Consider the following 13,690-nt stretch of genomic DNA (forward strand, 5'->3'; position numbering starts at 1 on the left):
TTTCAGAAATCCTGACCAATCCGCTCACTCAGCTCCTAGATGATACTTCCAGCCAGAAACTGAAGCTAAAGATGAAGCTACTTTCTCATGGCCAGAGAGCACGAACCCCTACTTTGCTGACCACTGTTCAAAACAGTGGCCCAGAGCATGGGGCACAGACACAGGAGGGCAGGCAGGCAGACAGACACACTGACACACCAGCACCCCAGTAACATGCACACAGGGGATGTACACATTCACATCTGTCCCCTCCTTGATTCCAAGGTCAAATTCCACAGCCAGAGTGGCTGAGATCAGACCCCACTGTAACTCCTCTGGTCGGCCTCAGCAGGTCCTTCTCTAGGCCCTGTCGAACCTCCTGCAAGTCACTCAGTGACTTCCCTAAGCTTTAGACTCCCTTCCCCCATCCTCACTTCTCCCCTCCCCCTCAACTCTCTCCTTAACCTCCACGACCCCTAGAATTTTTGTCTATGTCCCCAGAAGCCTCAGCCACCGGGAGGACCCCCTATTCTTCCACTCTCCTCCAACACCGTCAGCCCTCTCAGCTCCCTCCTGGGCTCCCCCAACCCTCCTCTCCGCTGCACTCCTAGTCCTGCACACAAAGCCACCTCTCCACTCCTCAGAACAAAGAGATAGTCGCGCTGCACACTCCCCACTCCACCTGCCCACCACAGAGATTCCAAGGGGACCCCCAGCCTCCACAGCCATCCCTAGACCTCTGGTCCCTGCTTGGCAGAAAAGGACCCTTTGTTCTAAGGGATATGATGGTTGGGGTTTGGGAAAGGAGAAGGGGAAGAACAGGGGGCTAAAGAGAGAAAGGGGACCTGTGAGGTCTGGGGCTTGTGGAGGTAGGAAGTAGAGAGAACTGAGGAGGTGGAGGACTGAAGACAGCCTGGGAGAACAGAAATGGAGTGGAAAGAAAAAGGAAGCATGGAGGGGGCTACACAGAGAGATCCTGTGAGTATGGGACAGAGAAAGGGGCAGGTTAAATTTACATTCCTCCTCCTAGGAGGAGCTCCCAGGGAATGAGGCAAGGAATGGGGAAGGGCTGAGGTGTCAGAGCTTAGCTGTGACCCATCCCCCCAAGGAGGTAGCAGGGGAGACCATCTTCCTCAAATAATGTCTTTTCCAGCGGGTGCCCCTCTACTTCCCACCACAGTATAAAAAGAAAGAAGACAGCTGGTGTGCTGGGGGGAGGGGGAGAGGGGATCCAGGGTTTGTTGGCTAAGAACCAACTCCCCCTTCTGTAACCACAGTTTTCCGGAGGTGGCCCTCCCCTTCCGATCGGCCCAAACTGACAACCACCCTCCTCCTGTGGTCTCTTTGCCCTCTCAGATCCACCCACTCAGCCCCCGACTCCCCGCTGCCAGCCAGATTCCCAAATTACCCACCCCACACAGCCAGCCCCCATGGTAGAAAGAAGAGCCAGTCCCCTCACCACCAAAAAAACAAAAACAAAAACAGAGCATGAACACCCAGGTGTCTGACCTCCCAGCTCCCCACAATAATGGAAAAGGGATCCCAGTATCTACCTGCCCCCCCAGAACCTCTCTCTATACCCCCTAGCCAGGTCTTCCCCCAACTGGCTCCCCCATGGCTTTCCTTTTTAGGGTGGAACCAAATTTCCGTGGTTTCAAAAAACCTCTCCCGCCCCCCTTGGCTCTACTCCAGGGTCTCAGCTCAAACGGTTGAAAAAATAAACAGACTTTGGAGCTTGGGCCTGGCCTGGCGCAGGGCTGTGAAGAGCCTGTCTGCCACCCCACTGTTCCACCACACTTCAGCCACCTCACCCTGGCCCTCTGTTTGTCTTAGGCCCTACTCAAATCCCCCGTTGCTTTCCGGAGAGCAAAATCTAATCCCAGCCCCCGAAAGAAAGTCTTTTTAAAGCTGCCTTCCCTGGCCCTCCACCCCCAACCCAGGATGGAACCTCTGCTTCTCCCAGTTTAGCATCAAGACAGGTAGCCTGGCTAGGAACCAGCAGGGAGGTGGAGGGGAGGGCTTTCCATCATGCTTAAGGACTCCAGAGGGGTACTGCTCCCTTGGCTGAAGACGGTGATCAGCATAGGCTGGCACCAGGGTAGGGCACGCAGGTCGGAGAGAAGCCAGAGATTAAACCAACTCTGGGCTGGGACCTGGCCTTTCTGATAATGGGTACAGTGCGGGGGGGCCCCAAAGGAACTGGGAGGTACTGTCTGCAGGCACCACCTTCCTTTCAGCTCTGACTTATTCACCTGCAAGTCAGCTTCATCATTTCCTGGGGTCTGGGTGTGGAAAGGTCAGGGCACTTGGGAATGGGGCTGGTACAAAGGCAGGGATAAAGGGTACTTGGAGAGGAGTGGCCAAGAGGTCATGATGGGGGAGGAGTGTGGATAATTATACACCCAGCCTCATGAAATGCTAGGTGAAGGGACCCCAAGACGAGCAGGTAAGAGAATGAGAGCGCTGGGGGAGGAGGAGGAAGGTCAGGGAACACAATGCATAGTGCCAGGTGGGTCAGCCTAAGGGTTTCAGGTTGGGAGAAAGAGGAGCTAGGAGGCTGGTGGGGCAGATAGGGATGGAGGCTCTATGTTCCAGGCAAAGTGCTAAGGATGGAGGAAAGGATCCCAGCTACACAAAGACCTCTGCTCCCTTCACCTAGAGGTGATGGCTTGGGGGAAGTAAGCTGTCCCTCGGCCGTCCCGACCCCAGCCACCCGCCCACCCAGAGGGGAGAACTGAATCACAGCTGGAAAGTCCATTTGCGAGGAGAGGAGGAGCTGACTTTTGTCTTGGAGAGGTGGTGGTGGTGGTAGGAGGAAGCCGGGAAACCACCCCCTCCCGTCCCCTCCGCCGGATGGCGGGGACAAAGGGGGAACGACCAAGCCAGCGACTGGGAGTTGAGGGGGGTCGCTACGCCAAGGCCAAGCCGGTAGGGCCCGGGGGGAGAGGAGGTGCCGGAGCTTCCACCGCCCCCACCCCCGGGACACACACCTCCCTCTTCCCGCTCTGTCCCTTACCGGAGCAACTTTCTTTCGAGCGGCCTAAAAGCACTCGGTCCGGCTGGCTCCGAGGCGACCAAGCCCAGGTCCGCTCCGCTCCCTCCTGGGATCCCAGCACCGTCGCGTCTGCCGCTCCCCCCACCCTTACCCACTTGCTCGCAGTCCCCACCCACCCCGTCCCGCCGCTTGCCGATCCACCGCTCCGCCCGATTTTGGCGCCCAGAAAGCAGACGGGGAGGCAGGGGATGCACCGCGGGTGCCAAGGTTCAGGGAGCCCCCGAGGACCGCGGCGGAGGGAGAGGGGTTTCCGAGCCCACCTTGCTCGCCAGCTCTTTGCTCCGGTCGATCCGTGCCCGCGTGAGGGATTCAATCCGAGACATAATCGGACTGGGGGACCAGGGAAGACACGGCGCGGACCCCGGCGTCCGGCTATTGTGGGGGGAGGGCGGGGGGAGGGGTCCGGCCCGCACGCGTTGGTCTCGGGGACAGGAAGTCTGACTCCCCTCGCCCGGCACCCAGCACCAGTTCCTCAAACCCTAGTCTCCTCCCCCGCCCAAGCTCAGGAAGGGGGGAGGCGGAGCGGAGGGAGGGCGGGGTGCCGGCGCGCAGGACGGGACGCCAGGGTTTGTGTGGGGGCAGCTCGGAGAGGTACGAGGGTCCTAGGATAGGTTTGAGGGGCCCCACTGCCCATTTCCCCTCCAGCGCCTGGGGGCGCCCTCTAGCCCCAGATACCCGCCTCTTAGCTCTGCTTTTCCTAAAACCCAGCACAGCAGCCCTAGCCGGACTCAGGTCGGCCCTTTCCCCTCTCCCTTCCCCTTCTTCCCTTCTCCCCTCCCCCTCCTTTTCTCCCTCCCCCACTGCGTTACCTCAGTCTTTAAAGACCCGCAGGCAGGAGGATTCCTTCCGCCCCCAGCTCCTGGAGAACCCAAGACCAGTTCCTTCCTGGCCTTCGGGGTCCCATCAAAGCAGGCCTGAGCAGACTGACCCCTTTTACGATTGAGGCAGGTGTGGCCAGAGAGAGAGGAAATCAGAGAACTAAACGCTGGGTCTTCAGTACACGGGAAGGGTAGGATTCACTCGCAGAGGTCGAAGAATAGAGAGGAGAGAATTCTCTCACATGCCCCACCCTTCTGGGGCCTTCCTGACCCCACTCTGCCCATCCTCCTCCTAGCTCCGCATCTGCCAGCTACTTTGGGGGACTAGGTTGGGATTCTCCACTTTTACCGAAGGCCTTCCATGTGTCTAACTCCAGTTCTCTCTGTTGCAAGTTAAGCCGAAACTGAAAGACCAGAAACCAGCCTGGCCTAGTCAAAGAAAGTTAGGGCCCAACCAGCCTCTCCACAACAAGCAGGGTAAGGTGGGGCATTCATCTCTCTGGACCCTTTTCCCCAGCCTGAGCCAGCCGCCACTTTGGGCGAGTTTCCTGCTATTGGGAAAATTCCTCCTCCAGTCTAACTATGATCACTTACAATGAAGTTCATTTCTGCCTCTCAGGGTCTCCCATTTCTCAGGAGAAACTAGAAGCACAGAGAGGCCTGGGACAGAGCCTTCGGTTAACAGGGTCCTGCCTGATTCTGGCCCCAAAGGGCATGGGAGAAGAAGGAGGGAGGGGTGACCCAACCCAGATCCAGCAGCTCCCTGCCCTGGCTCAGTAGTGGGGCCAGGCTGCAGGTTTCAAGCCCAACTCAGCACTCTCGTAGGTGCCAGTTTTAGCCTCTGCCACTATTTTTGGGCTCCACTGCCTCACCACTGGCTGAGCTGGTTAGGCTCCTAACCCCCAGCCCTACCCCTACACTGCCCCTCCGGCTTCCCCTCCTGCCTAGCAACTCCTTCTTCACCTCTTTCTTCACCCATTCCCCTGTTTAGAATCCTTAAATAGCAAAGACCAGGAAAAAGGGAGAGGAAATAAACCATGCCCAGTTCAGGCTAGATGAAAATTAGAAAGCAGGAAGGACCATAGCTGGTCCTTTCCTAGGGCCATAGCTGGTTCTTCCCGGCTTGCACCTGCCAAGGATACCTATCTACAGGGAGGGCGTAGGAACTCCCCCAAACCAAGAATCCTGAGGCTCCTGGCCCCAGAACTCCAGACTCACCTCCCCTGAGGTGGGCAGCCAAGACTCAGGAATGTACTAAATTTAAAAACAGACAGCCAGAGGCTAGAATCTTGGCCTCAAGGCTCCACCCACGGGAGGCCCAGAGACAAGATCTGGGGTGGGACCTCAGCTTCTCTCCCAGGCCTGGGGCAGGAGAGTGCTGCAAGCTATCTTAAAGGGCCACACTCCAGCCTGGGTACCCAGGAAATGTAGAATTTGAACCCTGGGGTTTTTCAAGGGACCTCATGGTCCCTCAACTCAACTAAGAAGGTCTCTATGAAAGAAGAGGACCCGACCCTCCAACCCTTTTCTGTCTCCCACCCCAACCTTCAGTCTACTTTCCATCCCCCTGCTGTTACCCTACCCCTCACCCTATGCCCTCTTCTTCCCCTTAGGAGATGAATAACAAGGAAAGGGACTAGGGACAGGGTAAAGAAAAGTGTTCTGCCTTTAAAAACACCTGTGTTTAGTGAGCTTGGCCTGCAGCTTGACTCAGTTTCCATTTTCTATATCCTCTTGAACAATGAACACTTTTCCCTTCCCCTTGGTGTCACCTGCCCCCCTTTTCCAAGCCCCTTCTTCATTCTGGCCTCGCCTCTACTCCTATCCAGTGATATCTTCTGGATTTTCAGAAATAATTTTTTTAGATACACAAAAACATTTCTACCAGGATCTAAAAATGGCCACCACCTTCTTTAGCCCATTTAACTTGACGAAATGTGTCCCTCCCATTTCAGGGATAGGGAGGAGGTCCCAGGGAAGAACCTGGTTGCCAAAGTCTTGGCCAGTTGGTGAAGAGATGGGTCTCCTGGGGATACCCAAGCCCAAGCTCTACACTGTCCCAAGGTGGTTTGTTTTTCTTCTTTCTTCTATTGGTCTGGACCTTGTATATTCTGGGAAGAGGTGATTAAGGCCAAATTGCCTTAAGTGGCCATCCAGCCAGAAGGTGGAAGAAGGAAAGGATGAGAGGGAATGAACTGTTGTGTTAGGGCTATTGAGAGAAACAGAGGCAATACAGACCCAAAGCCCTGGGTTTCTAATATGGCATCACCTCTTATGAGCTGTGAGATCTTGGGCAAAGTAACTAACCTTTAAGTATTTGTCTGTAGAATTGAGATTGAAATACTTATCTTTGCCAGAATTGTTATAAGAATTAAATGAGGCCGGGCGCGGTGGCTCAAGCCTGTAATCCCAGCACTTTGGGAGGCCAAGACGGGCAGATCACGAGGTCAGGAGATCGAGACCATCCTGGCTAACACGGTGAAACCCCGTCTCTACTAAAAATACAAAAAAACTAGCCGGGCGAGGTGGCGGGCGCCTGTAGTCCCAGCTACTCGGGAGGCTGAGGCAGGAGAATGGCGTAAACCCAGGAGGCGGAGCTTGCAGTGAGCTGAGATCCGGCCACTGCACTCCAGTCCGGGTGGGCGACAGAGCGAGACTCCGCCTCAAAAAAAAAAAAAAAAAAAAGAATTAAATGAGCTGACCCCTGGAAAGTGTTTCATCAAGTGTGCAATGCTACTCAAGTAAGAGGGACTAAGCCACTTCCTTTTCTCACTGCTTGACTGAGCTTCTCTCCAGTCCCACCCCCTGATGTTTACTGCTTATGGAGAAAGAGATTAGATGAAGCAGGCCCACATATTCATGAAGGTGGAAGGAAGATGGACCAGGAGATGGCGGAGAGGGAAACAAAGGAAGACAGGACCACAGACGTGGGGAGGAAAGGCTGAGTGAGGCAATGTCCTGACTCACTCTGGCGCTTCCCTGTTCCCCATCTGGGCTCCAAAGTCTCTGCCCTCATTCCCCTTCACCAGGTTACTCAACCCTCCATCAGACTGTTAGGGCAAGGGTGGACAAACACAGACTAACTGGGATCTGGATGGCCCCTGGGCAGTACTGACTTCCCCTACCATTCCCACGGCAAGAAAAGGGGGTGATTCCACTAGCAGACTACCCTACCTTGTAGTGAGACAGCCTGTAGGAAGGTGAGACTCAGACCCCAAGTTTCTGTTTTTGCTTTGTTCCCTCGAGATCTCCGTTCCCCCATGGGAGAGAAACCTCACTGTCCCACTTGCCCTCCCTTCCCATCAGCTTTCAGATTCTCCAGCTGCTCCTCTTCTGAGGCTCACCCAGTCTCATGCCTCCATTGGCCTCAACTCCCCACCCATGGCCTGTGGTGAGAGGTGCTAACAACATGACCTGCTTTCATTTTGACCTTCCCAGCCCACCCAGAGAAAAGGGAATCTTGGCCAAAAAAGGCTGGAAGGGGGAGAACCCTGGCACTGCGGGTGGGGCTGGGAGGAGCCCAGGCAAACTTACTGGTGAGAATCTCATGGCTCCTCAAGGTGAATATGATGATGACTTCCCTGGGGTTTCTTTCAATACTCAGAAGCCACCCCAAGTTGGAAAGCACATGCATACTTGGAGAGGCCAGGGGAGGAAAAGGGGGGCAGCTCACTCTAACAGTAAATGAAGAAAGTGGAAATGAATTCAAGGAGTAGGCAGAGCTCCCGGTTTCACTAGAGCCTGCTGGTTTGTAATAAGGATGAGAACAATGTGCCTTCACTTCCTGGGATCAGAACAGCACATGGCCGCACACGTACGGGTATGCATGTGCTTCCATAATCATATACTTTCCCAGCTTCTACTCTGCCTGTGGTCTGATTTCATCTCCTTCAGCTGCTGTATCCACCCATAAAATTATGAGTGTAAAAGCACTTAGCAAACCCTGATACTCTATGAAGAAGTAAAAAGTAGTGCTGTAATTATTATCATTATTATGTCCAATGGTTGAGGTTTCTGCTGCCCACCTGTCAGCTATGTGAGGCCTGAAGAGAGAGAGGGCTAGGCCATTTCTCAGCTTGTGAGGTTCCTGGCCCTTTTCCCCTTCCAGCTGTCCACAGCTGACTGCTAAGCTGGTGGAGTAGGGGAAAGCAGAGAAAAGGTGATTTGCTGGGACACAGAGACACAGGCTGGAAGAGATAGCATGTGTTCCCTTAAAATTTGAAGCATTTGGCTGGGCACAGTGGCTCACACCTGTAATCCCTGCACTTTGGGAGGCCAAGGCAAAAGGATTGCTTGGGCCCAAGAGTTAGAGGCTGCAGTGAGCTATGATCGTGCCATTGTACTCCAGCCTGGGAGACAGAGACCCCCTCTCTTAAAAAAATAAAAAAATGGGCCGGGCGCGGTGGCTCAAGCCTGTAATCCCAGCACTTTGGGAGGCCGAGACGGGCAGATCACGAGGTCAGGAGATCGAGACCATCCTGGCTAACACGGTGAAACCCCGTCTCTACTAAAAAAATACAAAAAACTAGCCGGGCGAGGTGGCGGGCGCCTGTAGTCCCAGCTACTCGGGAGGCTGAGGCAGGAGAATGGCGTAAACCCGGGAGGCAGAGCTTGTAGTGAGCTGAGATCCGGCCACTGCACTCCAGCCTGGGCCACGGAGCGAGACTCCGTCTCAAAAAAAAAAAAAATAAAAAATAAAAAAATGGAACCATTGCTCTGAGTTTTTAATAGGGGGAGTGGTGGGAGGTGGCGGTGGTGGGGTGGGAGAAAGGGAACTGGGGAGGGCAGTGGGTCCCAAGCCTCCTGCTTCCCCAGCTGACTCCTACCTTGGCCTTTCCAGTCATTCCCAAGAGGAAGCTGAAGGTCTGTCGCAGGGAGGAGCCTGCCCAGGTACCTGAATGTCCTTCCAGCTGGCTGCAGCTGCAGAGAGAAAAAGAAGACATGAGAAGATGGAGGTAATGCTGGAAATGAAGAAAAAGATAGTTCCTGAGAAATGCTGGATGAAGGATCCATGACCAGCAGAGCCAGAATGGGAAGGAAGAAAGAGGAAGGACTGGGAGAGAAAGATAAGCCCCCATCCTGACCTCCTAGGACTTCCTGGATGTGGGCATTTCAGCTTCCCAAGCCCCTCTATTTAGGAAGAAAACTCCAGGCTCCACCCAGATAAATACAGACTCCTCCTTCCTACCTAATCCAGGCTCAGGATGGGAGGCCCAGTCTCCTCTCTCATGCTGCTCCCCAACGGAAGTGGTATGGGGTGGGGGCTCTCCCGAGGGGCATTTTCTCCTCTCAGAACAAGAGCCCTGTGTACGACCCTCTCTGCTGTTTGGAGAAGGCCTCTGGGCCTAAAGCCAATAAGGACTGAATTTCCTGGGATTTCATCAGCCCCATCCCATGAGCTAATCCCAAACCCAGAGCCAGGAGGATGTGTCAGCTAGAGATTTTCAGGACCACAAAGCAGAGCCTGATATCTTAAAGGGACCATTACTTGCTTACACATCCACACTGTCTTAGAGGGCTGACCCACTCTAATCAGGCTTCAGCCATAGGAGCCAAATAAGCAGGTGCTAATTTTACATGCTTATTTACATAGTTATTCAAATCTCCCAGCCTCCACCTCCAGACCTGAACTCTGCCTTCGGGCCCTGCCCTCTCTGCTGGGAGCTCCACAGCCCTTGCCCAGCCCTCCTTAGGGCCAATCCCCATTGGTCTGTTATCTGAGCCATCCTAAACTGATCCATGGTCCTTGGTCACTGTCCCTCACTAAGACTGTTCAACAGTCTATCTGCCCTTTCACCCTATACCACTGACAACAGCAAGCAATTCTAATGCTCTGTTATTCAGTGGACACCCTGTGCCCTGGATACTCCTTTTCTTTCCCTAATTTCTCCCCCGGTCTCATGCAGCTACCGGGAACCTGGTGAGCCCACCCAAACCAAAGAAAAGAGGGTGAATTCTGCGCAGCTCAGGGAAGGATATTTGGAGGTCTTAGATCAGAAATATTAAGGGGAGGAATGATTCAGGAAGTAGGGAGACCCCTGGGGCTACAAAACCATGGCCTAGACCTTATTGCTCTTCCCCTATAGAGGCTTTTGAAGGATTCTGAGTTCCCCACACTCACCGTTTCCTGAGGTCAATGGCAGAGGACTGGGATAAATTCCCTGCCAACACAAAAGGAGACGAAAAGTGTCTAGCTAAAGCCAGACAAAGGCGCCCAGGGCTTCCTCCCCCACCCGCTTCACCTGGATCAGGTTCCCAAGCAGGTGCATGTGACGCCATTCCTGAGGGCGGGCAGTGGGCAGCAGGGAGAGAGGGCGGGGTCTAAGCAGGGCAGAGCTGAAGAATTTAGGAGCCATGGGAACACAGCACCAGGGTTATCCAGGGGAACAGAGCACCAGGGTCATTTGGAGACAGTGGCTGGGAGACTGATGTATCAGAGGTTTCACCCAGAGCTCCCAGTACTCCATCTGAGGACAAGGTACATTGCAGGTAACTGTCCTCCATCTCTGGTGATAGGGGAGGCTGGAGAACCTCACTATATCCTATGTCCACTTTCATTGGTAGGAGTTTCACAATGCCAAAATCCAGAATTCAGATTGCTCATTTGAATAAAGCCATTCTGAGGCCAGGCATGGTGGCTCACGCCTGTAATCCCAGCACTTTGGGAGGCCAAGGCAGGTGGATCACTTGAGCTCAGGCGTTTCAGACCAGCCTGGCCAACATGGTGAAACCCTTTCTCTACTAAAATACAAAAATTAGCTGGGTGTGATGGCGTGCTTCTGTAGTCTCAGCTACTCAGGAAGCTGAGGTACTAGAATCACTTGAACCCAGGAGGCAGAGGTTGCAGTGAGGTAAGATTGCACCACTGCACTCCAGCCTGGGCGACACAGTGAGACTCGGTCTCAAAAAAAAAAAAAAGAAAAAGAAAAAATAATAAAGCCATTCTAGGGATTCCAAGGGTATGTGGCTAAACATAATCCAGGACATCTGAACCCTAAACAGCTAGCTCTGAGGAGTGGCAACGAGATGTACAGGGGAAAGGGCCACCCCTGCTTTGCTCCCTACTTTTGCTCACCATCTGGATCCGACCGGTCCAAGAGACAGTTGATGCCACTCATGGATACAGACTTGGAAAGCATGCCAGTGGCCGAGTGGTCCAAAGGGCCAGCAGATGGATGACAGGAATCCTGACCCTGGAATCACATCAAGAGTCCCTCACACCAAAGGCAGGCTTCATCTGTCCTCCCCTCATGCTCTTTACTTCCCCACAGCTTGGCCCCTCTTCAAATCCAGGCCTCCCACCCCTTTCCAAAACCCATATTGGGATATTGCACTTTAAATAGTTGGGAAGTTGCTCCTTCTGTTTAGCAGTCATTATTCTGTTGCAGTTCAAGTCCAGGCTTTCTTAGTATATAGAAGTATCTAGGCCAGGCGCGGTGGCTCAAGCCTGTAATCCCAGCACTTTGGGAGGCCGAGAAGGGCGGATCACGAGGTCAGGAGATCGAGACCATCCTGGCTAACACGGTGAAACCCCGTCTCTACTAAAAAATACAAAAAACGAGCCGGGCGAGGTGGCGGGCACCTGTAGTCCCAGCTACTCCGGAGGCTGAGGCCGGAGAATGGCGTGCGGAGCTTGCAGTGAGCTGAGATCCGGCCACTGCACTCCAGCCTGGGCGACAGAGCAAGACTCCGTCTCAAAAAAAAAAAAAAAGAAGTATCTAAGGAGAGAGATTTACCCTGAATGGTTTCCAGAGATGGCAAACTCAACCCATAGAGGCCAGCCAGGTAATGAAAAAAACAGGCAGGCCTGGTGCGGTGGCTCACACCTGTAATCCCAGCACTTTGGGAGGCTGAGGCAGGTGGATTACTTTAGGTCAGCCTGGCCAAAATGGTGAAACCCCATCTCTACTAAAAAAATACAAAACTTAGCCAGGCATGGTGGTGTGCGCCTGTAATCCCAGCTACTCAGGGGATTGAGGCAGAAGAATCACTGAGCCCGGGCTGTGGAGGTTGCAGTGAGCTGAGATCATGCCACTGCACTGGTGCAACAGAGCAACTCAAAAAAAAAAGGCCAGGCACGGTGGCTTATGCCTGTATTCCCAGCACTTTGGGAGGCTGAAGTGGGTGGATCATTTCAGGTCAGGAGTTTGAGACCAGCCTGGCCAACATGATGAGACCCCACCTCTACTAAAAAAACAAAAATTAGCCAGCCGTGGTGGCGGGCGCCTGTAGTCCCAGTTACTCGAGAGGCTGAGGCAGGAGAATCGCTTGAATCTGGGAGGCAGAGGTTGCAGTAAGCCAAGATCGTGCCACTGCACTCCAGCCTGGGTGACAAAGCAGTACTCCATCTCGGAAACAAACAAACAAACAAAAAAAACAGCAAATAAGCCAGAAGTCCCTCCTCAGTGGACCAAAGAATCAGTAGTATACTTATGCATTGAAATACTATTCAACAATAAAAATGAGCAAATCACAGCTCACATAACAATAAGGATGAATCCCACAGACATGTTGAATGAAAGAACCAAGACACAAAGATGTATATACTGGTATGATTATATGCATACGAAGTTTGACACAGGTAAAACTAATTGACATTGTTTAGCGATGCCTACATAGATGGTAAGCCTATAAAGAAAATAGAGCCAGGAGCTGTGGCTTATGCCTGTAACCCCAGCACTTTGGGAGGCCGTGGCAGGTGGATCACTTGAGCTGAGGAGTTCCAGACCAGCCTGAGCAACATGGTGAAACCCTGTCTCTACCAAAAATACAAAACTTAGCCAGGCATGTTGCCTTGCGCCTGTAATCCCAGCTACTCAGGAGGCTGAGGCAGGTGGATCGCTTGAATCCGGGAGGGGGCGGTTGCAGAGATCGTGCCACTGGACTCCAGCCTGGGTGACAGAGTGACACCATCATGTCACCTGGGTCTCAGAAAAAAAAGAAGGCTGGGTGCGGTGGCTCACACTTGGAATCCCAACGCTTTAGGAGGCTGAGGCGGGCAGATCACGAGGTCAGGAGATTGAGACCATCCTGGCTAACACGGTGAAACCCCGTCTCTACTAAAAACACAAAAAAATTAGCTGGGCATGGTGGCGGGTGCATGTAGTCCCAGCTACTCCGGAGGCTGAGGCAGGAGAATGGCGTGAACCTGGGAGGCGGAGCTTGCAGCGAGCCGAGATGGCGCCTCTGCACTCTAGCCTGGGCATACAGAGCGAGATTCCGTCTCAAAAAAAAAAAAGAAAAAAGAAAATGGATCTCAAAAGTCAAGAATGCGGTCATCTCTGCCAGAGAGAGGGCTATGAGTAAGAACCCTGAGAGCTTCTCAGCTATGATAATCTCTTTTTTTTTCTTTTTTTGAGACAGAGTCTCGCTCTGTTGCCCAGGCTGGAGTGCAGTGGCATGATATCGGCTCACTGGAAGCTCCGTCTCCCAGGTTCATGCCATTCTCCTGCATCAGCCTCCCAAGTAGCTGGGACTACAGGCGCCCACCACCACGCCCGGCTAATTTCTTTGTATTTTTAGTAGAGACGAGGTTTCACAGTGTTAGCCGGGATTGTCTCAATCTCCTGACCTTGTGATCCGCCCATCTCGGCCTCCCAAAGTGCTGGATTACACAGTACAGGCGTGAGCCACCGTGCCCGACTGTTTTTTTTTTTTTTTTAGGTAGAGTTTCGCTGTTGTTGCCCAGGCTGGAGTGCAATGGCGCGATGTCAGCTCACCGCAACCTCCGCCTCCTGGGTTCAAGCAATTCTCCTGCCTCAGCCTCCCGAGTAGCTGGGACTACAGGCGCCCCCCCTCTCCCAGTTTTTTTTTTTTTTTTTTTTAGTAGAGACGGGGT

At 53.4% G+C, this 13,690-nt stretch overlaps 2 protein-coding genes across 2 annotated transcripts in view; both read right to left on the minus strand.

Annotated features, from left to right (window-relative positions):
• The window catches only part of ARHGEF2 (Rho/Rac guanine nucleotide exchange factor (GEF) 2), a 41,026-nt gene extending 37,500 nt beyond the window's left edge, over positions 1-3,526 (minus strand). Inside the window, exon 1 of the mRNA XM_011928505.1 lies at positions 3,295-3,526. Coding sequence (XP_011783895.1) covers positions 3,295-3,357 — 63 coding nt within the window. The 5' untranslated portion in view covers positions 3,358-3,526. The remainder of the gene's footprint in view (positions 1-3,294) is intronic.
• LOC105502129 overlaps positions 3,407-13,690 on the minus strand; it is a 25,683-nt gene continuing 15,399 nt past the window's right edge. The window contains 3 exon segments of the mRNA XM_011928506.1: positions 3,407-3,731; positions 6,820-6,902; positions 8,679-8,772. Of these exon segments, the coding sequence (XP_011783896.1) occupies positions 3,407-3,731; positions 6,820-6,902; positions 8,679-8,772 (502 nt within the window).

Source organism: Colobus angolensis, unplaced genomic scaffold (assembly GCF_000951035.1).
Source record: "Colobus angolensis palliatus isolate OR3802 unplaced genomic scaffold, Cang.pa_1.0 Scaffold77, whole genome shotgun sequence".
In the NCBI taxonomy this organism is placed as follows: domain Eukaryota; kingdom Metazoa; phylum Chordata; class Mammalia; order Primates; family Cercopithecidae; genus Colobus; species Colobus angolensis.